The 24,521-nt window shown below is 40.8% G+C and overlaps 1 protein-coding gene and 1 pseudogene across 1 annotated transcript; both read left to right on the forward strand.

The window, feature by feature from the left end:
- Positions 1-6,993: 6,993 nt before the first annotated feature.
- Positions 6,994-9,507, forward strand: LOC121403703 (annotated as a pseudogene).
- A 5,734-nt stretch (positions 9,508-15,241) lies between these two features.
- Positions 15,242-19,943, forward strand: LOC121393137 (von Hippel-Lindau disease tumor suppressor-like). Its single transcript, XM_041561708.1, has 3 exons — positions 15,242-15,713; positions 16,737-16,859; positions 19,276-19,943. Exons 1-3 carry the CDS (start codon positions 15,521-15,523, stop codon positions 19,455-19,457), a joined length of 498 nt encoding a protein of 165 aa, XP_041417642.1. The 5' UTR covers positions 15,242-15,520; the 3' UTR covers positions 19,458-19,943.
- The last annotated feature ends 4,578 nt before the right edge of the window (positions 19,944-24,521 follow it).

A 24,521-nucleotide genomic window follows, 5' to 3' on the forward strand; every position in this document is an offset into this window, starting at 1 on the left:
TATGGAAAATCTTAGCTATGAGGAAAGACTGGACAAATTGGGGTTGTTCACGCTGGAGAAGAGGCGCTTAAGGGGTGATGTGATAACTATGTATAAATATATAAGGGGATCATATAATAATCTCTCTAATGCTTTATTTACCAGTAGGTCTTTTCAGCTGACACAAGGTCACCCATTCCGATTAGAAGAAAAGAGGTTCCGCCTAAATATTCGGAAGGGGTTTTTTACAGTGAGAGCTGTGAAGATGTGGAATTCTCTCCCTGAATCAGTGGTACAGGCTGATACATTAGATAGCTTTAAGAAGGGTTGGATGGTGTTTAGCAAGTGAGGGAATACAGGGTTATGGAAGCTCATAGTACAAGTTGATCCAGGGACTGGGACTGGTCCAATTGCCATTTTTCCCCCTCTGAGGCAAATTGGGGGGCTTCAGATGTTTTTTTTTGCCTTCCTCTGGATCAACTGGCAGTTAGGCATGTCAAAAAAAGTTAAAAGGTTGAACTTGATGGACGTGTGTCTTTTTTCAACCTTACTATGTTTTCAAACTTACTATGTTACTATGTGTATAATGTGTGTGTTATTTTTTTTAGATTGTGGTTCACATTTATGTTAACTTTTAGTATTCAGATCCTCTCCTATTCATATGCCAGTCTCTTATTCAAATTAATGCAAGATTGCTAGGGTAATTTGCCCCATAGCAACCAGATTGCTGAAATTGCAAACTAGAGAGCTGCTGAATAAAAAGCTAAATACAGTAACTCAAAAACCAGAAATAAAAAAAATGAAAACCAATTGTAAATTGTCTCACAATATCACTCTCTACGTCATACTAAAAGTTACATCAAAGATGAACAACCCCTTTAATGTGTTATATTATATAACATTAGAATTTCCCAGGCAGCGCCAAGTACTTCAGACAGCATTAAACAGAGAAATGGTTTGTGGCCAGGGTCCTTTATAGTGCAGGTGGCCCATACAACATACATAAAGCAGAGGAGCTATGATTTATGTGCAAAACGACCCACAGGGATCTGCCCCTCTCTTCCTTTCTCCCCATGTTTTTAGAGCAGCCCCCCGACAATCTGCTTCCTGGAAATATTGACAGAACACAAGCTGCAGTCTTTCCAGCCAAGCGGATGTAGAAAAGCTCTTTTTCCTGCCATTCCTTCCACTGCCAACTTGGTTGTAACAAATTTCATCAAAAGAATGAATCAGTTCCAAACCAGCCGTGTGAATCTTTCTCTCCCCCCTGCCCACAGGCTCACTATTCAGCAAACACACCAATTAGAAAAATAAAGATTGTAATTAGTCCAGCAGCAAAATGACGGAGGATTAGTCAGATGAGCCTACCAAGTAAACAGAGAGAGTAATCATCACCTGCTGCCTTCTGTGTGTCAGACTGGCCCAATGGGAGACAAGGAGAACTCAGTGGGCCCTCTTGCTTGTGCTCGCACGCATGCAAGGAAGCGGAAAAAGACGAGGAAAGAGCACACACTTTTGGGGAGAGAGGGGACCGAACATGGGGCAGGCAACAGAGCAGGTACTTTCCTGGCGCCCCCCCAGCTTTGCGCCCTAGGCACGTGCCTACTCTGCTTACCCCTAGTTCCGGCCCTGAAAAAGAGGCTTAATAATGGAAGAATATAGTATAGTAAGTAGGGATAACAGACTAGGAGAATAAAGACATGTTTCGAGTTTATCAACCCTTTATCAAGCTGATAAGCTCAAAACATGCAGCAGAACTATCCTGCGGATTTCCCCAGAGGGTGCCCGTAGGCCAGCATCCTCCAGCACCCCCTCTCTCCTGCAAGGGAGCACTAAGCACCTATCGCTTAGTGCTCCGGGATCGAGGTAATTAACCCCGTGGCTGGGAGGCGTGCTGCCCCTTAATTTTTGCTGCCTTAGACCTGGGCCTATGTGATTACTGATTTATCGCATTGGATGGATGCAAGGGGTTCTGATACCTAGCATCACAAAGTAAGGGTAAATATACCAGTTCAACTTTTGATAGGAGAATAATAAGGTTGAGTGAGGAGAGGAGGAATAATAGTTTGGAAAGTGGGCCCATGGTCTAAGGTTTGGGCCCCTGGCATCCCAGTCCGACACTGTCTGCAATGCTGTAGGGCAGTGGTGGGCATCCAGAGAGCCTTAAGGGACAAAAGCTAGTAGCTGCAACCCAAAATTACCTGGAGCTGCACAGGACTGTGTTAGCCATAGCGTTTTGGGTACCGAAGTGTACCAGAGTGTTAGAGGCTCATTTATCATAAGAATCAGGTAGAATTTCGAGTTCATGTGAGTTTTTAAAAACTCCCATAAACCCCCATGAACTCAGAATACGACCAATCTAATTTTTAGAATAGAATAGAATTTTCAAAACTCGGGAGAATAGGATCGACCCGAAAAACTGGAATCGAATTCGAAATGAATTAGATTCGAATTTAAAAAACTCGAGTTAAGTTTTTCCTTAGAAGGCTTCAAACAACTCCAAATTGATCCCAGGACGTCTTCCAGTGACTAAAACAGCAATTCAGCAGGTTTTAGGTGGCGAATAGTCAAATTTGAATTCTTAAAGGGCCGGTGTATGATAAATCTGGAAAATCTAATTCAAATTTTTAAAAAAAAAATTTGGACCCTAGCAGTCACACTGCTAAAATTGCAAACTGGAGAGCTGCAGAAATAATTTAAAAACCACAAATAATAGCACATAATAACCAATTGCAAATGTTCTCAGTATATCACTTTTACATCATACTAAAAGTTAATTTAAAGGTGAACAATGCCTTTAATAAATGAACCAGATTAAACCCCCTTATACTATAAGCTTGTTCACTTTAGTCCATTACACATCTAAGGGCTGGGGACAGATGCAGGTAGTCCTCTAAGGTGACTTTAGTATATTTATTGGCCCACAGCATGGTAAGGATGGACAGAGATAGGCAATCTTTTCAAACTTCCAAAGAATTTAGCCAGCCGATGTTTATTTATTTGAAGCTAGAAGTTACTAGGCAAAGTAATTTTTGGGCCTTCTTAACTTTGGGAATAAGACATTTATCACAAACATATAGTGAAACTGCTTACTACACAGTGTCCCACTGGGGCTTCTGCCCCCACCACCTAGCAGTCACACCATCACCTTCCTCTATAGTTATACCTCTAAATATATAAAATCAATTAAAAGGTCCAGGGAATCACAGATCCCATGCATTCTGGATAACAGACCCCCTACCTGTATAGTATATAGTGCAGTCATAGGCTCTGCTTGAGAATTGTATGGAAGCCATAATGACAACTATATAATTTACACAAAACATTTAAAAAGGAACTGGATAACCCCGGTCTGGGATCCACCTGTCTGCAGAATGTTCCTGGGTTTTACTCACAAAGTTATATAAAAAACATCTCTTTTAACAGTATTCTGCCAAACCAGGAAAAGTCACGCTCTAAACTATTTAAAGCACAGCTCCATCTGTTTCTTATTGTATTTCAGCTAGAATATAAACATAATTCCTACCTTCTATTCACTGTTATCTTTATTTACTATACTTAAGCTTTTGTTATGCAGAGCATTCATGCCAAAGGAAATGTTATTCTCTGCCGGTGCAATGGAAATGAGTATGTTAATACTGTCCCTCTGGGAAGGCACTGTGACTGTGGGATAGCAGGTATAGTAGGGAAAGATGGTGTCTATAGTAACAGTGGGATAATAGTCTCTGGGAAGGAAGTGTGACTGTGGGATAGCAGGATAGTAACAGTGGGATAATAGTCTCTGGGAAGGGAGTGTGACTGTGGGATAGCAGGTATAGTAGGGAGAGATGGTGCCTATAGTAACAGTGGGATAATAGCCTCTGGGAAGGGAGTGTGACTGTGGTATAGCAGGTATAGTAGGGAGAGATGGTGTCTATAGTTACAGTGGGGATAATAGTCTCTGGGAAGGGAGCGTGACTCTGGGAAGGGACTGTGACTGTGGGATAGTAGGGAGAGATGGTGCCTATAGTAGAAGTGGAATAAAAGTATATGGGAAGGGACTTTGGTTGTGGGATAGCAGGTATAGTATGGAGAGATGGTGCCTATAGTAACAGTGGTATAATAGTCTCTGGGAAGGGACTGTGACTGTGGGATAGCAGCAGGGGCGTAACTATAGAGGAAGCAGACCCTGTGGCTGCAGGGGGGCCCAGGAGGTACAGGGGCCCCATGAGGCCCTAATTCATATACAATTTCAATAAATATTGGAGAAACAAGTCAACCTCTAAACATTTTGGGGGCCTGAAAAATAATTTGCTGTGGGGCCCAGTAATATCTAGTTACGCCACTGGATAGCAGGTATAGTAGGGAGAGATGGTGCCTATAGTTACAGTTGGATAATTGTATCTGGGAAGGGACTGTGACTGTGGGATAGCAGGTATAGTAGGGAGAGATGATGCCTATACTAACAGTGGGATAATAGTCTCTGGGAAGGGAGTGTGACTGTGGGATAACAGGTATAGTAGGGAGAGATGGTGCCTATAGTAATAGTGGTATAATAGTCTCTGGGAAGGGAGTGTGGCTGTGGGATAGCAGGTATAGTAGGGAGAGATGGTGCCTATAGTAACAGTGGGATAATAGTCTCTGGGAAGGGAGTGTGACTGTGGGATAACAGGTATAGTAGGGAGAGATGGTGCCTATAGTAATAGTGGTATAATAGTCTCTGGGAAGGGAGTGTGGCTGTGGGATAGCAGGTATAGTAGGGAGAGATGGTGCCTATAGTAACAGTGGATTATGTCTCTGGGAAGGGAGTGTGACTTTGGGATAGCAGGTATATTTGGAGGAGATTGTAATATTTATAGTAGCAATAAAAATGAAGACACACAGAGCTTCTAGTAGCAACTTGTTATGGCTACAAAATAGCAATTTGCAAAGAGAACAAATTTGAGAATAAAAATGTGCATGTCGCAATGTAACATTCTTCATTAAACTTTTATTGCATTGCAAAGGAGGAAATGTAACAACTTTTTCATTAAGAAGTTTTATTACAAACAACGCACAGTATCGCTAACTATAAAATTCACAGTTGATATCTTGCTGTCGTGTGATGGGCAAAGTGTCCGCAAAGACAATTTTTTTTTTATTTATTCACATTGAGGACAAATTGCGGACGTTTTTTTGCTTTAGAAACTTATATTACGTGTGTGGTTTTTCTTTTAGCAGAAGCAATTCTCAGTATTGGTTATGGCAGGGTATTTGTAGCCACAACAAGTATATGTTACTGGTATCTCAAGCTGCAGCTACTTGTTGTGACTACAAATACCCTGCCATAAACAATACTGAGAATTGCTTCTGCATAAAAAAACTCTGTAATCGCCATTGTCTATTTTGTAGCCATGACAAACTGCTACTAGTAATAAAGAATAAAGGAAAATGAATTCCCTGATAATCAGTGAGTGCTTCAGTTCCACAGGATCACATCATCAGATGGCAGGAGAATGCAAGAGAGCAGGCATATGCACTAAAGTCTAGAACAGCGATCCACAACCAGTAGCTCATGAGCAATATGCTCTCCAACCCCGTGGCCTCAAAGCAGCTGCTTATTTTTGAATTCCAGGCTTGGAGTCAAGTTTTGGTTGTATAAAAACCAGGTGCACTGCCAAAGAGACCCTCAACGTAGGTTGACAATCCACATAGGGGTTACTAAATGGCCAATCACAGCCCTTATTTGGCAGCCCAAGAACATTTTTCATGCTTGATTTGATTTCCTACTCTTTTTACTTCTGAATGTTGCGCACGGGTTCTAAAGGTTGGGGATCCCTGGTCTATAAGATCTCGTAGCGACATCTGCTGGAAAGAATCTGGAAACGCATCCATTGAATAACCAATGGAGTGTCATGTCTGCCCCCGGTGCACATGTTGCCAACTTCTAGCAAGATCCTGACTGATATCTGGTGCAGATGTCTCGGATCCCTGTTGGCAGTTGGATCATATATATTTTATCATTTTTTGCCTTCTCACTCTTTCCAGCTTTGAAATGTGGGTCACTGACCCCATTTAAGAAACAAATGCTCTGTAACAAATTCCTCGAAAGGCGACTTAGAAAAAAACGAAGCAATTCGAGTGCCATCCCGATGGCGATTTACATTCTAGCCGGGGAGATTAGTCGCTCGAAGAAGAGGTGATTTGTCGCTGGGCGACTAATCTCCCAAAGTAGGAGCATATGCCACGACCCTTAGGCTACAAATCTATTGTTATTTTTACTTTTTAATGACTCCTCCTTCTATTCAGGTCTCTCCTTTTTCTATTCCAGTTCCTTATTAAAATCAATGCATGGTTGCTAAGATAATTTGAAACCCAGCAGCCAGGTTGCTGAAATTGCAAGCTGAAGAACTGCCACTGCATTAAAAACTAACTCAATAACCACAAATAATAAAAAATAATTGCTTCCTTGGGGCTCTATTCATCTGTAACATTAGGACTCCTGAGGCACAGCTAACAGTTACAGCGCCCCACAGCATTATTCAGTTTTCATATATATTAGAAATTGTGTTTCAGTCATTATCCCACTGCCTACTGGCATTCACAGAGTCTGCATTTTCTTAAGTTTTGCCCGATCTATGCCATTCCCGACAGGGAAGGGGTTAAACAATAATGGATCCCTCTATAGTTCTGTCCTCTGTGTGCAGGGATGGGACCTGTTATCCAGAATGCTGGCTGGCTGGTTTTGCTTCCAATAAGGATTTATTATCCCTTAGTTGGGATCAAACAAAAGCTCTTCTCATTATTACAGAGAAAAAGGAAATAATTTTCCAAAATGTGATCCGTATAATGGATCCTATACCTGTATTTCAGACTGCAAAGAACAGCTGTTAACCAATAAATTGGGATATTTGCTCAGAGACCCTTTAGAGGCAGTGTAGATAAATAGCCCCAACACTGGTCTAATATGAAGAATAAAGACTGGTATGTATTACTCTGTATTTAGATAATGAATAAATACTTTGTAACTTTTCCATCCCAGTAACATGAGTGACCATGTCCCAAGTTGATGAAGTGGCAGGTGCTGTGTCGGAGGTGAACCTGTCAGACACCAATACAGTGACATGTGCTGATACCAACTCAGAAGATGCCCCTGTTTCTATTGCTGCAATGGTCTCCACTGGATTTGAGTTCACAGCGGCCACAGAAGTAGAGTAAAAGCTGGGTTTTCTCAGCAGAGTCAGCAAGGACAGAGGCAAAATCTATTTAGATATCAGTAAGGACAGCCTAGCCCTGTTAGGTGGAAGGTGTTGGATTGGTGCTGCTGGGAATAATGTAATGTAACTACAGGTCATTCTAGGAGCAGTGATGTTGTTAAACTGCAGATTGTTTTGCTGTTAATGTTTGTGGAATGTTTCACTTAGTGGGAAAACAAGAATTAGTAATATTACATTATGGGTTTGGTTAAAATATAAAATGCCTACATTTGAACCACAATGAATAGAATGGTACAGGTATGGGATCTGCTATCTGGAAACCTGTTATCAAATAAGCTCTGAATTACAAAAAGGTCATCTCCCATAGACTCCATTTTATCCAAATTTTAAAAAATGATAGTTACTTAATTGTACTTGATGCCAACTAGGATATAATTAATCCTTATTGGAAGCAAAAAGAAGCCTGTTGGGTTTAGTTAATGTTTACATGACTTTCTAGCAGACTTACGGTATGAAGATTCAAATTATAGAAAGATCCATTATCCGGAAAACCCCAGGCCCTGAGCATTCTGAATAACAGCTCCCATACCTGTATAAGGGGAAAAAAAATACTGGGAAAAAAAAGTTCAGGCGTTCCTTGCCTGGTGGCAGTAGTTCCAGTGGGCCAGGGCTGGAATCAAGGTTAACCAATAGGAGCTTTGCTCATATAGTTGGTTGTAGGAGTGGGATATAAAGCAGGGGACTGACAGCCTGGAGAGTCACAGATAGGCCCTGCAACGGTTAATATTTGGTATTTTAACAGGGTTCTATTGTTATCACTTCATACCCACTTAAAGCCTTTATTGATTTGCAGGTCCATCACTTAAGGTCCGTGGACAATCCATTTGTCATCATGGAGTTTACAGATTTTCCATTCAAGGAAACAAAAGTCAGTGCTGTGAGCTCTTTCATTCTGTAGTTCAACATTTTCTATACCAGTTTTGCCCCCTTGCTTTTTTTTTTTATATGAAATGTATCTCTCACAGTAAATTCCTGTAAAATTGCTCTTCTGAGCACTTTTGCAATTCACATAATTTTTTTCTAGTTTTCAAGAACAGCATTTTTTACACTACTTTTATAATGAATTTGAAACAGCACCACTTGCTGTTCTTTTCTGCCAATGGGCCACACTCACCAGAATATTGAGTTACTGAACAGAAAGTCGAGAGATGTTGCTCTGCTCAGAAAATGAACTTAATGGGCAGAAAAGTGTCATCTGAAGTTTCACTGGTTAGTTCTAAGTAGAGGAAAATCACAAGACTTTTCTTTTCTCACTACTGTAACTAAATTTTCTATTGGCTGTGTCCAGTAGGACAAAATGAACAGCAGATGGAGCAGTTGTTAGTGATTCGTTATATTAGCAGTATAAAAACATCTGTTATCTTGAAAACTTAAAAAAAATAAGTAAACTGCAAAAGTGCCCAGAAGAGCACACTGAGCAAATTTTACATTCATTTGTAGGGAATTTACATTTCCGTCTCTTTTCAGGTGTCTCTCCTTTTCATATAGAATTGCAGTTTTCTGTTAGAAACAATAGTCATTTGCTTTACTCTAACAGGAAGATGCAATTAAAGATTTCCAGGATCTGGCTGCAAAATTACCCTGGGAGAGAGCACTGAGCGCTTGGGAACTCAACGACAGTCTTAAAAAACGCAAGAAACCAGGGTACCCTGGAAAAGAACGGAAGCAGCCAATGGCAGTAACAGAAGCAGAGATTTCCGGAAAGGATGGAGGTCATACAGAACAGTTGGGGGACTCATTAGAGAACGGTAACTTGGAAGATGAGCAGTCAGGCATTTGAAAGGATCAGGATTCTCCAGCTGCAGTCCACCTCAGAGAGGAGGGTGCCCCATCTAAATTCTCTAGGGAGATGCAAGAGCCTCCCAAATCTCAGGCTTCATCAGGAGGAGAAGCACAGGGTACCCAGCATCCAAGCAATGATGCAGATATTCCACTTGATTCCAAGGGGAAGGATGAAGTTAAAGATAATGGAAATGCTGTGTCACTTGCAACCGGGCCAGAGACAAACACAGTTTCACTTTCAATGATGCAGTGAGAGACTTCGGCGGGCCAGTGCAGTTGTATTTCCAGTGGAAAGCTGATATGACGAATTTTGATGTAGAGGTGAGCCAATGAGCTTGTGATGGAGGGGGATTTCAGTTTTTATTACGTGTGGTTCTTTGAATTGTTTGTCTTATGGTGTGCTTGTCTGCAGATCACAAAAGTAATCCATAAACTCAGCTAATTTTTTTGTAACATCCTCTTGGCGACCCCCTGATGTCAAGGATGTACATTCTTACCAAACACTAGTGCAGATCCTGGGTCCCATTTGCAAGGTAAAAGGGTACTGGGGAAATTCTTCTCTGGCAGTGCCTCCACCTAATGGGATCCGGGAATACACCTGCGGGTGGCCCCATTAGGAAAAACATTCAACAGACACTTTTCTTTATAAAAATATCAACTTTATAATAACAAAAGTGCAGATTAAAGGGTAAGTAAAACTGTCATAGTACAATTATGCATTCAAATAGAATGACCCACTACCCTGGGAATCCTGTAACAATCCAGTCCTGGCACTACCCCACCAGGCAAAGTTCCGCACTACTCCATTGGCAGATACAGAGTCTCAGTCCCTTATCCCCAATGCACAATTGGTCCCAGATAGTGCTTGTACCCAAATAACTCTCCTCACTGACCAAGTAATTACTCCCACGTGGCAGGCATCAACAAAGCCTGTGTCACAAACAGAAAACATGCTGGATCCTCTCTTTTTCTACCCTCCCCTGCACATCACTCACCCTGGGGATTCACTCAGATGGGTAGGCTCACCCAGAGCTGGAGCAGGCACCCAGCTTGCTTTATCCTCCAAACATATCTCCCAGCACTGTCCATAGCGCTAGCACACTGTTGCTAAATCCGTAGCTGAACTGTAGCACCCAGCACTGTCTATAGTGCGAGCATTCCGAGTCCAGATTAAGGAATCAGGAGCTTCAGACCCTCCTGGACTAGCTCCCAGGCATGGGGCTGCCGCACCCCAGCCTCAGAGGCCTCCTGCCTGAAATCACGCTCTCCTCAATGAAGTATCCAGCAGTAAGACAGTAATGGCTGTATGAGCACATGGCTCTCCTAGTCACCTAGTGACATCCTACGGTATCTGCCATGCTGCACCAGCACAAGGGCTCTTGCCCCTGCCAAAACTCTAGGAAACCCTGTAGCTCAAGTCCAAGCAGGGGATTTCCAGACATGTGGTTTTAGACTGTAGGGAATTAACCCGAAGGGTCCCTAAACTTGTAAGAAAGAATTCTAGTGGTTTGGAAAAAAAAAATCAAAAAAACAAATCGGTGCTACATTTCCCTGCAGAATTTGCTGCTTGCTGGTTGACCCCCACACAGTAGATAAAAAAAATAACTTGTTATATAAGGGTACCTTCCTTACTTTGTATTCAGCCAGACGATTCATGCCATGTGGCCCAACTGAACAGTAGTTGTTATTACCAGAGTTCTGTGCAGATCCCATTTTACCCAACATTGTGCCTGCACACCTGCAGGGTGTGAGTGAATGGCCAGGCAGTTTCTTCCTTGCTGGAGACAATAACAAACAGGCAGTGAACAGAACTGGGAGCAACATCCAGTCATTACTGAGAAAGCATCAAAGCCCAGAAAGGTGATATATAATATATACTGTTGTTTTTATAATTTAGTGGAGAAATATGAAGTTCTGCCAAAGTTAGAATGTACAGCATTGCATTTGCAGAAGAGCTGCAGCTTCCAAAATCACTGCCCATGTGACTCATGGTGGAACAGTAATGCCAGTGATGCATGAATCTTTGTTCTAGTACAGGTATGGGATCTGTTATCCAGAATGCTCAGGACCTGGGGTTTTTCAGTATTTTTCGTATCTTAAGTCTACTAGAAAATTATGTAAACATTAAATAAACCCAATATGAACCCAAAATGAGCCACGTGTGTAGAGTGGGGACAGGCAGAGCTGTACTGCTTACACGTGACAGAAAGTGCTTCATTAAGGTATCGGTAACTTGGATTTAAAGGGGAACTAGAGCAGCACTCCTATCAAGAGCTTGGTGGAAGCAGGGGCCCTGGACTGCTGTGAAAGGGGTGGGCTATTTGTCAGAGGGACAAGGTGTGGGTAGACCAGGGGCAAAATTTGATCAGATATGGGAGGATTAGGGCATGGCTGATCAGCTGCATGGGGGCCCCATGGCTTCATGGTATTAAATAGGAATTTCCAGCATATGTTAAGACTATGATTGCTATATAAATATTCCTTTGCACAGTCACAGCAGATTGGGTCACCTTTATATATGCTCTGTTTTAGGTCTCGGCCAAAGCCGGACACCTGTGGAAAAAAGTGCACACCGTCTGGGACATAAGGGGGCTTCATGCAGGCGTGAACAGGAGGAGTGAACAACTGTCCTGAAATCACTAATGGGCTTTAATATGTTACTCAGGCATTCAAGCATATTTCTGTTAACTGGTTTTCTAACCTTTTCTGAGGCAACACTGATGTCTGACGTTCAAACCTTAAGTTCTAGTTTCTTGATTTGGTTTAATTCAGTCTCTAAGGCTGAGCTTACATTTTTAAAGGGTAACTACAACTTTGCATTACACTGGCATTTCCATCCGTGACTGATAAGGTAATAGGGCATTATTTAATCCTGGAACAATATTTTTGTTTCTATATGTATGTATGTCATATAAATTGTATCTGTTTAGTCCTACCTTTTTCTGATCACTTTATGGCACTGTTCTGTTGGTAGATGGGGAATGATTTAAGGGAGGCAAATGGCACTGCAAAACATTTACAGATATATCGTTGCACTTGCAAGCAGGGGCGATCCTGGCCCCTCCGCCACCTGAGGCAGCAGCAGTTGCTGCTGCCCCCCTCCCTCAGAAATTCGCTCTTAAAGTACCAGGAGCAGCATTTTTGCTGCCCCTGGTACCTAGTGGGGCGCTGCCGCCTGAGGCGACAGCCTCAACTCGCCTCATTGGCGAAGCACCCCTGCTTGCAAGTCATATATAGATCATTCACATCAAGTCATATACAGATATATGCAGAGATGAATTGTTCACTATCCCTTAAAAAGCCTGCTGAAACCATGCTATATAAAGATTTGTTTTCCCTTTAAGGGTTGTGGTAGAGAAGGTATTTATTGACAATCTTATTTTTGTTGTTTAAATAAATGTAACCAGTTATTATGAAAGCATCCTAAGTCTATCTTCTTTTATTCTAAACTGCCACCTACGCTCATTTCAGGCTGACATCCTTATTGTATATTTCTGACTGCTATAGCCATACAACCAAGCCAGAGCCAATCAGAGAATAACTGGCATAGAGCTGGCCAATAACAACTTCTGATTTTAGAAGCACAGTTGTCTCGTTATTGTCAAGCGAAATGTCATTTTTTTTATTGCAGCAGGAATATAGAAACCAACCACTAGGTGGCAAAGCATGATCAGTCACCAAGCCCGCTAGCACATAGGTTCCAGCATGCAGGTCAGCACCAAGAGCATTCAAGCAATTTTCTTATAAAAGATTTACATTCCTGTTAAAAGTATTTTTGTGCACAGTGTTCCAGGTGCCCTTAAAATGTAGTCCATAAACATCACTAAACTTGCTGAGGGATTTTCCAGTTGTAGTAAAGGTGCTGACACAGCTGAGCTGGTATTTTCCAGTTGTAGTAAAGGTGCTGACACAGCTGGTCTGGCTTTGGGAGTAGTCATTGAGATCACTGGTAACATCTACTTCCAAGTGAATTATTGAACTCTCTGGAACTTGAAGACACATATATACATGTTTCTATAAGACTATCAATGGTATTCACAATTTGCCATTTAAAACCAGACAGGGGTCCAGTCTCCCAGTTTGCAGCACTGACTTTTAGGAGCATGCACAATCTGTGAGTCTTCTGTTGAGCAAAATGTATTTGACTGTTGAGTCCAGGCCCATACTGGCAATCTGTTGGTTCAGGCAAATACCAAAAGGGCTGCTGTAAGATGCCATAGACCAGGGGTCCCCAACCTTTTTTTTACCCGTGAGCTACATTCAAATGTAAAAAGTTTTGGGGAGCAACACAAGCAGGAAAAAAGTTCCTGGGGGTGCCAAATTACGGATATAATTGACTATTCAGTTGCCTATATAGTTTGGCTGCCTACAGGAGGCTCTCTTTGGCCATAGACCTGGTTGTTATGCACCCAAAACTTGCCTTCAAGCCAATAATTCTAAAGTAATCACATACTTTGAGGCTACTGAGAGCAACATCCATGGGGTTGGTGAGCAACATATTGCTCACAAACCACTATTTGGGGACCCCTGCCATAGACAGTGGGGTGTGTGTGGGCCTCTGTGTATTAAAATACTAGGGTCTTTTTGAATCCCAGTCCTGCCCTGCTTGAGTCTGTACTCCTCCGCTATGGAGGCAGGCACTTGGCCAAGTGCAAGGATTCCAGTTTGCCCAGATATAGTTACTCACCTGGTTGGCTTTCAAATTGGACTCAATTACTCAGAAGTGTGCCCACTGTAATTTCCAGTGTTCAGAGGGCAAATGTTGCCTGCACCCATTTCTTTAGGCGGAATCATGTTGCGACACTGGGGGCCAGGGCTGGAACTAGGGGTAGGTAGAAGAGGCACGTGCCTAGGCCGCAACAAAGTAGGGGCGCAAAGCACGTACCTCTTCTTTCGCCTACACCTGGTCCGGACCCTTTCTCTCCCACTGGCACTCTCCAGCGGAACTCTGTGCAGGCTCTCTCCCCCCTCCAATAGAAAAATAAGGCATGCACGCGCACTCGAGACTGTGCAGCCAATGGGGGAGAAGTGGCTGGCTGGGTTGCCTTGGGCGCCCGGCTGGCTTGGCACAGGCCTGCTGGGGGCAACAGGAACCCTGGAGTTATTGCCTGAGATTGCTCCAGAGTTCCCCCTGTGTCAATAGGTGCAGCAGTGCTCGATTTGTAGTAGAAGGCAAATAGAGCTGAGCGGTACTGAGCGCAACTATACAGCGGTCTAAGGAGCGCATTTTGACACAAGTACCTTTAATGAAAGTGGCTTTATGCACATGTGAGTATGGGGACATTTTAAGGACCACAACTGCAGTCATAAATAAGCCTCAAATTATAGATTAGAAAGGATGCACACTTACAAACATTGCGGAGTGTAAAAAAGTGCTCTGTACCACTGAAAAATCAGCCTGTTGTGTGTGTCCTTTCTACTCTCTAATTTGAATTAGACAGCACACAGAGGCGGATGCTTATGGAGGGACTGCACTGACCACAAAAGCAACATGTAAATCTTTTGGTATAAGCATTATTGTATTGGACTTGTTTCTTTTGCAATAAATAAGCCCTTGAAAAAAGCCAGAGGGACTGAAGGAAATCCAGGGACTCTGTAATTCACTCCCTCCACCGGTTCTAATAATCTATTCTCCTTCAGATGAGTAACGGCTATTTTTTCTTGTTTTGTTGTGAATGAACCAGAGCTAAATAAGCTCAGGGATAGACAAATAGAAAATATGGAGTGTTTAGTGTAGTAGTATTTCTTGTATTACACTACAACCTTTCCGTGTGGGGAAAGTGTTTAGTTCCCTTCAGGGTTGACTCGTCCTTTAACCAATTCTTTAAAAACAGTATCACCTTTTATGGGGTAAGAGTGAATACTCACAAATGTTTAAATGATTCGCTAGAGCGTCACTCATACCCCATAGAAGGTGATACCATTTTTAAAGGATTGGTTAAAGGACGAGTCAACCCTGAAGGGAACTAAACATTTTCCCCTCACGGAAAGGTTGTAGTGTAATACAAGAAATACTATTAGGGTTGCCACCTGGCTGGTATTTTACTGGCCTGACCGCTAAAAATGATGGTTGATCCCAATGTTATTAATAGGGAAATATATATATATAAATATATTGGAAGGCAACCCTATTTATACTCCATATTTTCTTTTCTGAGCTTATTTAGCGCTGGTTTATTCACAACAACAACAACAACAAAAGAAAACCCGCTATTATCCAAGGCCTTGTTATGTGTTTAGAATTAAGGTGTTTTTATTGGAATTAGGCGATATATGTTTATTTTCTAGTCATAAATGGGCCTCTGGCCATTTGTGGGAACAGCTGCTAATTTTACTTACTGGCCCTTTAAAGGCAAAACTACTAGTTGCTATCGATAGATCGAGCCACACTTCCTTTCGCACAGAGAGCGCCCTCTAGCGTCGCTTCTGCCGGAAGCTTTAGGAATCCTGAGAACGCGGTGTGCGACGCAGTAGTCTGTTGCCATGGTGAGCGTTGAGGCCTAGTTCTACTGTAAAGCCTCGGGATGCCGCAAGACATTTTCAGCACAGGTTCCGTCCCTCGGCTCCGATCCGATAACAGCCGCCAGCCTGTGCCGGTTGTGTTCTGTAACCGGAGTCCGCGCACCGTGCAGCCGATATGGGTGAATTTTCAAGGGGATCCGCAGTCTTACCCGACACTCCCAGCGGGTAGGGGTCGTCGGATGAACACGTATCTCGGTACGGTATGTTGTAGTCAGTGCTAAATATCCTCATTGGGCCTTCTACTACAGCTCCCAGCATCCTTAGTGAGCCGAGTAGAGGCTGTGGAGACTTATGCAGCTCTGGAGCAAGTTGCAACTTGAGCCACAAGGCTAAAGAATGTTTAGGAAATCTATATGGAATTCTATGTTTAGGATATAAGGAGAGGACAGGCCTGCCTTTAGCTAAACTGCTGCTGTTGTACATTAAGGTAAAGTGAGAGGAGAATGAAAGCAAAAGTTACTGGGGGTTGTTGTGCACCTCTAGTGGACAATTTGTTACCCTGAGCTGGGAATCCTCTTTGAATCCTTCTTTAAATTAACTCTTCATTGATGTAGAGAGTGGTTGTTTTGAGGCAGTTTGTTTTTCATGAGCATTAAAGGAGAATTCAACCTGTAATAATAATAATAATAATAATTAAAAAAAAAACCCTTCCCTGGGTAGACCCCTCCCTCCTTCCCCCAGCCTACCTGTACAGGGGTATGCCCATTAGCCTATGAGTAAGTACCCCAATAGGCATGAAATGCATTAGGCCTCTTCCTTATGTCCTAATAAATGATTTTGTACTTTTAATTTAAATTTGAGAAACCTCACTTCCTACTTCCATTTTTCTGTTGACAGCATGCACCCTTGGGATGGGGTGAGATTTTTCCCCCCGTTAGTGCACTTTGTTTGAATTTTGGAGTATGCATTGTCCCAACTCTGTTTTTTTTGTGGACTTTGTGCACTGCTTTTTCTTTTTTGTTACCAGCACTGAGGGGGGGGGGCAGGCGGTATAGGGGCCCCATGAGTCCCTAATTCATGTACAATTTGAATGAATATTTGTTAAACAAGTCAACCTCTAAACATTTTGGGGACCTGAAAAATAATTTAGTGATATCAAGCTTCACCAGAAAGGTGGAGGGAACTGGTGCATGCAATTTGGATGCACAGTATCATTAATTATCTCTATTGGAATTACCCGTCTTCTGACACGTGTTTTGCCTCTTTCTTAAAATTTAGGGCACATCTGGCTATTTCGAGAAGCTGAAACAGATGTGGGTCTCATAGTCAACAAGAAAGAGATATATGTGACTAGTCCAAATGTAAATGGGTCGCCTGCTCTCGTAAATATCTCACTGCCAGGTAAGCAGGTCATGATGTGGTTGTGCCCAAGACAATATTCAGTACAATTTACTGGTGTGACTTTGACCTCGGTTTCTATGGCAATATTTGCTCAAGAGTAACGTTAAAGATGGAACTTTCACGAAAATGAAAATTGAATATAAGCTTCAGCACACTAAAATTAGATGTTTTCTAAACATAAGAATTAAAAATTCGATACAGTTTCTGAAATAATCAAGTTTATCTTCACTATCCCTCGCTCAGCATCAGTTACTCCTCATTCCCTCTTTATATAAGAGTTGGATGTCCGATATTCATTGACAGATCCAATATATCTTTTATAGGAGGCTCCTTTTACCTAGAAGATGTATCCGAGCTCACTCTATGAAAATCACCAGACATCATGGGCAGAATTTACAAAAGTGGAGATAGCCCATTTTTGGAGTAAAAGTGGTGGTAAACTGGAGTAAAATACTTTCTACATATTCACAAACAGAAATCCACCTAAATTCCGACTCAACCGCTACTTTTCATATTTTGGTGAAAGAAAGTCAGTTTATAGACACTTCTATGAATTTTGTCTTTCAAATGACATAAAAATTGTGCAAAAACGACATTTTAAAAGATGGAGTAAAGCTCAGTATAACTCTTCCCCATGTGTTAGATCAATCAATTCTAATATAATCTGATCTGCTTTGGTTCACCCAATCTTTATTTCACACCTCTTATAGGTGACCCATTGGGGAAGAATTGACATATTAATAGGGATTAGCATTTTGTAGTCAGGGCACATGTTTCTGTCTAACCATATAGGTGTAAAATCCTCATTAACAAATCAAGTAAAACCCTGATTAAACAAAATAATATGTAAAAACTTTTTAACTCATACTTGTATTAGAGATAGAGGTATGTGAATTTGGTGGGAAATCCGACACTTTTATCTCCACTTTTTTATTTTGTCTGAATATCACCACTTTTGTGTATTTCCTCTGTGTCTCTCTACATGCAGAATTTGTGCAAAAGGCAGTTATTTAGTTTTTTAGTTTTTAATGCTAGGAAAGGAAGGCCCCCCATAAGATATATTGGATCATTCATCTGACACCCAACTGCTGCATGAAGACAGAATGAAGAGAAACAGATGCTGAGAGAGGTATAGTGAAGATAAACTTGATTATTTCAGAAACTGTACAGAATATTTAATTGTGTATTTAGAAAGTTTCTTATTTCAATGTGATGAAGCTTATATTTAAATTTTCATTTTCGTGATCGTTCCCCTTTAAGATTGTTATGTAATTATACAGTACTCTGGATACAATGATGTGAAAATTTGTAACACACGGAGCATCAGGAACTGGAGATAAAATATTGCTTTTAATAATCCATTTTAAAAACGTTCCAGCATTATTGGTACAGTCAGGATTTATGATTTACGCGTTTTGTGGCATCTCGCCACTTCCTCAGAAGCGATCAAATGATCCCAAATACACATCAAATTTAACCCTTCAGTCCTGCCCCTAAAAAACATTAACCTTTACATGCCACATTAATTGAATTACACAGCTCACTATTTACACCTTGACAATTACATATTGCATGAAGAGAGTACGAGAGTTATAAATTGATACAGTATCCTTAAAGGGATACTGTAATGGGAAAACATGTTTTTTTTCAAAACAAATAATTTAGTAGTGTTGCTCCAGCAGACTTCTGCACTGAAATGCAATTCTTAAAAGAACAAACAGATTTTTTTTATATTCAATTTTGAAATCTGACATGGGGCTAGACATATTGTCAGTTTCCCAGCTGCCCCAAGTCATGTGACTTGTGCCTGCACTTTAGGATGGAACTACTTTCTGGCAGGCTGTTATTTCTCCTACTTAATGTAACTGAATCAGTCTCAGTGGGACTTGGCTTTTACTATTGAGTGCTGTTTTTAGATCTACTAGGGAGCTGTTATCTGGTTACCTTCCCATTGTTCTGTTGTTAGGCTACTTGGGGGGAGGGGGGTGATATCACTCCCACTTGCAGTACAGCAGTAAAGAGTGAAGTTTATCAGAGCACTAGTCAAATGACTGGGGGCAGCTGGGAAACTGACAATATGTCTGGCCCCATGTCACATTTCAAAATTGAATATAAAAAAATCTGTTTGCTCTTTTGAAAAATGGATTTCAGTGCAGAATTCTGCTGGCACTGCACTTTTAACTGATGCATTTTGAAGAATAAAAACATGTTTTCCCATGACAGTATCCCTTTAATCTAATCATTAATAATAACATGATAATTCCCATTCCTTATTCATGCCCCCTAAATTTTCCATGGTTTTCAGATGATAAATCCAAAATGTCTCTTTCCTTAGTAATCTTTTATCAAAGTCTCCTTTGGCTGATCTATTATCAGTCTCTGGATACAATGAGTCATGTTCATTTTACAATTCCAGTTTTTAGTCTGAAAGAGCGCTGTTTACAAGTTGTCAGGAGTCTTGTGAAACCAGAGGATTACCGAAAGCTGGAAATTGTGGCTTCTTTATATGAAGAGCTTGAAAACAAGCCTGATGTTGTCAAAGACTTGCCTCGGCTGGCAATCCGTTTCTGGGAAGAAACAAGAGGATCGGATTCTTAAACACGAAAGCAAAGGCTCCCGTTGATTATTGGAAACCCAGTTTGGCAAGCTGAATGACTTTGTTTGGGAATGTAGTTATACAAGATACTCTTGTAGGGGACCCTGTAGCAAAGCAGCTACACAATACAAGTTTCAGATCTTTAACTTGCTCCAATGTATAAACAAATGGGTGAAACTTTATTTCTGTAATAAAAAAACGAAAGCTTTACGTGTTAAAGAACAAGTGGCTGCATGGGGTGTTTTTATATAACAAAGAACAGAGGCATCAGAAACCTTCTGGCAATGCTGAGAAACACGCAGAGAATGTAGTATATACTGTACATAGGATTATAGTATACCCTGCCATAATAGAATAAAGCGGATACTTCATTATATCTTAAAGGGGAACGGTCGTGAAAACGAAAATTTAATATTGGCTTCCTCACACTGAAATAAGAAACTTTCTAAATACAATCAATTAAAAATTCTGCATTGTTTCTGAAATAATACGTTTATCTTCACTATTCGTCTTTCAGCATCTGTTTCTATTAATTCTGTCTTCATGCAGGAGTTGGGTGTCAGATGAATGATCCAATATATCTTATAGGGAGGGGGCTTCCTTTCCTAGCAGATGTATTAGAGCTCACTCAAATAAATGATTAAAGTACAAACAAAATAACTGCCTTTTGCACAAATCCTGCATGTAGAGAGACATGATGTCGGGTGATTTTAATAGAGTGAGCTCTAATACATCTTCTAGGCCAGTGATCCCCAACCAGTAGCTCGTGAGCAACATGTTGCTTTCCGACCCCTTGTATGTTGCTCTCAGGGTCCTCAAAGAAGGGGCTTATTTTAGAATTTCAAGCTTGAAATGAAGTTTTAATTGCATAAAAACTAATTACAGTCCCAAGTAGAGCTTCTTGTAGGCTGCCAGTCCACATAGGGGCTACCAAATAGCCAATCACAGCCCTTGTTTGGCACCCCAAGGGATTTTTTTCATGCTTTTGTTGCTCCCCAACTCTTTTTACATTTGAATGAGGCTCACAGGTTAAAAAGGTTGGGGACCCCTGTTCTAGGCAAAAGGAGCCCCCTATAAGATATATTGGATCTAACTGTCAATAATTATCTGACACCCAACTGCTGCATGAAGACAGAATGAAGAGAAACATGCTGAGAGAGGAATAGTGAAGATAAACTTGATTATTTCAGAAATTGTACCGATTTTTTAATTGATAGTATTTAGAAAGTTTCTTATTTCAGTATGCTGAAGTTTATATTAAATTTTCATTTTCACAATAGTTCCCCTTTAAGGATAATGTCACACCTGGAGATTCAGGGAGATCACCTCTTCTTTGGGGCGACTTATCTCCCCAAACTGCTTCCCCGTGTCTTCCACCTGCTTCAATGAAAAAACGCCTGCGCCAATGCACTTGTGGCGCTTCGATTTCTGAAGTCGCCAGAAGTTTACTCAAAAAAAAAAGTAAAATTTGAAGTAGGGATTGTTTTGAAGGTTTAATGCACAATTGAGCTTTAGTGTGCCTTTTTATAAAAAATATATTATTCTAATAGTTTGTGCCATTGGATGTCAATAACGAAACACTGCCATTTAAAAGCTAAAATGTGTCCTTTTGACTCTTTTGTGTGGCGAATAGTCAAATTCGAATTATTCCCAGGGTATAGGTTTGATAAATCTTGAAATTTGAATTAAAATTCAGAGTTTGGATAATTCACAATTTGAATTTGAGCGTTTTGACCCAAAAAAAAAAAACGGAAATTCGAATTTCCAATTCGACCCTTAAAGGGGTGATTCACCTTCAAGTTAACTTTTAGTATGTTATACAATAGCCAATCCTAAGCAACTTTTTCAATTGGTCTTATTTTTTTTATTATTATTAGTTTTTAATTATTTGCCTTCATCTTCTAACTGTTTCCAGTTTTCAAATGTGGTCACTGACCCCAACTAAAAACATTCTGTGTAAGGCTACACATTTATTGTTATTGCTACTTTTTATTACTCCTCTTTCTATTCACACCCTCTCCTGTTCATGTTCCAGTCTTTTTTATTCAAATCAGTGCATGGTTGCTAGGGTATTTTGGACCCTAGCAACCAGGCTGCTGAAACTGCAAACTGGAGAGTTGCTGAATAAAAAGTTAAATAACTCAAAAACCACAAAATCTAAAAAATGATTACTACTATCCAAGCCTGAAAACACAAAGTATTTATTTAATTTATTTATTAGTCAAATTATCATTTCCTATTGCCATCTTCAGTTGCTTCGATAATCATCGGAATGAGACGTCACTTTGGCAATTTTCGTGATGCCGTTTTGCATGCGCAGTTGTTGCGAAACAGAAAATTGCTCCAACTGCGCATGCGCTGCTTCGCCGGTCTCATTCCGAAGATTACCGAAGAGAAGAAGATGGTGCCTGTGAACTCTGCTGGACAGAATCTGAGGGGTAAAGTAAAGAGCTAGGGGTATTTGCCCGGGGGGGGGGCAGCTAGGCTGGGGGGAGGAGGGGGCGGGGTCTTTGTTGGGTAGGGGATTTTTATTAAGGGGTTGTTTCTCCTTAAAGAAACCGTTCAGTGAAGTAGTGTTCTGGCTATTATGTTAGACATCCAGTCACTCCAGCCTTTATACATTACATTTTTGGCTAACTAACTATATTAGAGACATTTTTTATTTTGCACAGCCTGTCTATTTACCCAGTTTTTATTTTTACACTGAACAATTCCTTTAATATTTGTGTTGTGTATATGTAATATTATAACTACCTTGTATCTCGCACACAACCTTACCGTTGCCCTATTGCTTATTACCATATGAATTGCACTATATCCTCAAAACAGTGGGGGGCATTTATAAACACCATGCAAATTTGCAACTGGGCAGTAACCCATGGCAACTAATCAGATGTTTGCTTTCAGTGTTCAACCTGCAGCTAGCTGGAAAAAAAATGTACTAATTGGTTGCTATGGGTTATTGCCCAGGTGCAAATTCCATAAAGGAGACCCAGTGGGGCTCATTTATCAACACTTGGCGAATTTGCCCATGGGCAGTTATCTATAGCAACCAATCAGTGATTAGCTTTTTCAAACCAGCTGTAACTAGAACAATCAATGCATCAATTTGATTGGTTGCCATGGATTACTGCCCATGGGCAAATTTGCCCGGTGTTGATAAATGACCCCCATGTTTGTTACTAATCATCATAACCTTCTTTTGTTTGTATAGATGTTGATATACTGTCACCTGTATAGGAAATGTAAATAAATGCACTCTTTTTTTTTTTCTCTGTGTGTTTGTGTGATCAGTTCTTAAACTATAACATAATCACAAGCTGCTTGGGCACCATGAATAGGGTTTTTTTTGTATTTCAAACTAAAAAAAACATATTTCATATTTATATGACTAGAAAGGAAACTAAATTCAACTGAAACAAATAATACACAAGAGCCACACATTTCCTGTAAATTATATCCTTATAATACACAAAAGCCATGAATATCCTGTAAATTATATCCTTATAAACGGTGAGTTCTGATGTCATCAGTTATAAACGGTGAGTTCTGATGTAATTTCTGTCTCATGACTCACTGAAACTTGTGTATTATAATAAATAAAGTACCCCCAGTTGTAAAATATGAGGTTATTAGAAGTTACCTCGGAGTTCCATGACCTGTATAAAAACACTCGGCCTTTTTTGGGTGTTAGGCTGAAAACAAACATACACGTCCATTCAAATTGAAATTTGGCGCCGTATGCAAATTAGCCTTTGCTAGCGCAACTTCGCTTACCCTGACTAATTAACGCTAGCGCAACTTTGCAACCTTTCGCCTCCTGAGCTCAACTTCGGATTTTAGTGAATTAGCGGCGGCCTGGCGAAAATTCGCCTGGCAAAGGCTGCGCTAGCGAATTTCCAGACTTTGGTGAATTTGCCCCCTTTTAAGTCTGCTATAAAATCATGTAAACATTAGATAAACCCAATAGGCTTGTTTTGCTTCCAATAAGGATTAATTATATCTTAGTTGGGATCAAGTACAAGCTACTGTTTTATTATTACAGAGAAAAAGGAAATCATTTTTAAAAACATGGATCATTTGGATAAAATGGGAGTCTATGAGAGACAGACTTTCGGTAATTCAGAGCTTTCTGGATAGCTGGTTTCCGGATAATGGATCCCTTACCTGTACATACAACTGTACTTCTACTGCTTCAAGATTTTTCAGCAACAGTTGTGCATAAAGGGAAAAATTCTCCCTGGAATGGCTCAAACTTTTACATCAAGGAACAACGCATTGGCTTACAGAACCAGCCAAGAACTTTCTACAAACCATCACTGACTCCCACACACAATGGGGCACATTTACAAAAGGGTGAAGTGGCCGTCGCTAGCGAAAACTTGCCAGAAATCCTATCCTCAGGGACATCAGCATTTTACTAACATGCATAGAGGACAATTCGCTAGCAAACAAGGCCGTCGCTAGCGTTCATTCACCAGACGAATTTTCGCTCGGGCGAACGATCGGTAATCCGCAAAGTCACTAATTTTACAGAAAGTTACCACTTTCGCCAGAGTTTCCTTTGCATCTTAGACCTGGAGAACTGATAAGATGAAGCTACATCCTTCTCAGTCTTATGTCAGTGACATAACCTGTATGCCGGAAAGTCATAAAAGTTCTAAAAAAACTGGGTTTTTTAAAGCCATCAAAAGTTCTAACGATTAAAATTTTTACCAATTTGAGGGGCTTGTCACATTTGTTTCAGGGTGGGCTCATGTCTAGGGCATTAGAGGGTCTCTTTTGTCTTTATTTTGCTTTTTGGACATTTGTGATAAGTGGCCACTTCAAGCATTTGCACCAACATCTCTAATAAAGACTTATATATGACCTATATACCCGCCCTATTCAAATTGACCTAAGCATAAGAGTACCGTTAGGCAGAAATGAACGCTATCAAAAGTTCGCTATGAAATGCTTGCGCTGACGAACTAACGCTAGTGAAACGTTGCCAGCATTCGGTTACAGAGAGACAACTTTGCATTTTAGTGAATTAGCGCAGTGGTTACGAATTTACGCCTGGTGAA

The sequence above is a fragment of the Xenopus laevis genome, chromosome 4S (genome assembly GCF_017654675.1).
Source record: "Xenopus laevis strain J_2021 chromosome 4S, Xenopus_laevis_v10.1, whole genome shotgun sequence".
Classification (NCBI taxonomy): Eukaryota; Metazoa; Chordata; class Amphibia; order Anura; family Pipidae; genus Xenopus; species Xenopus laevis.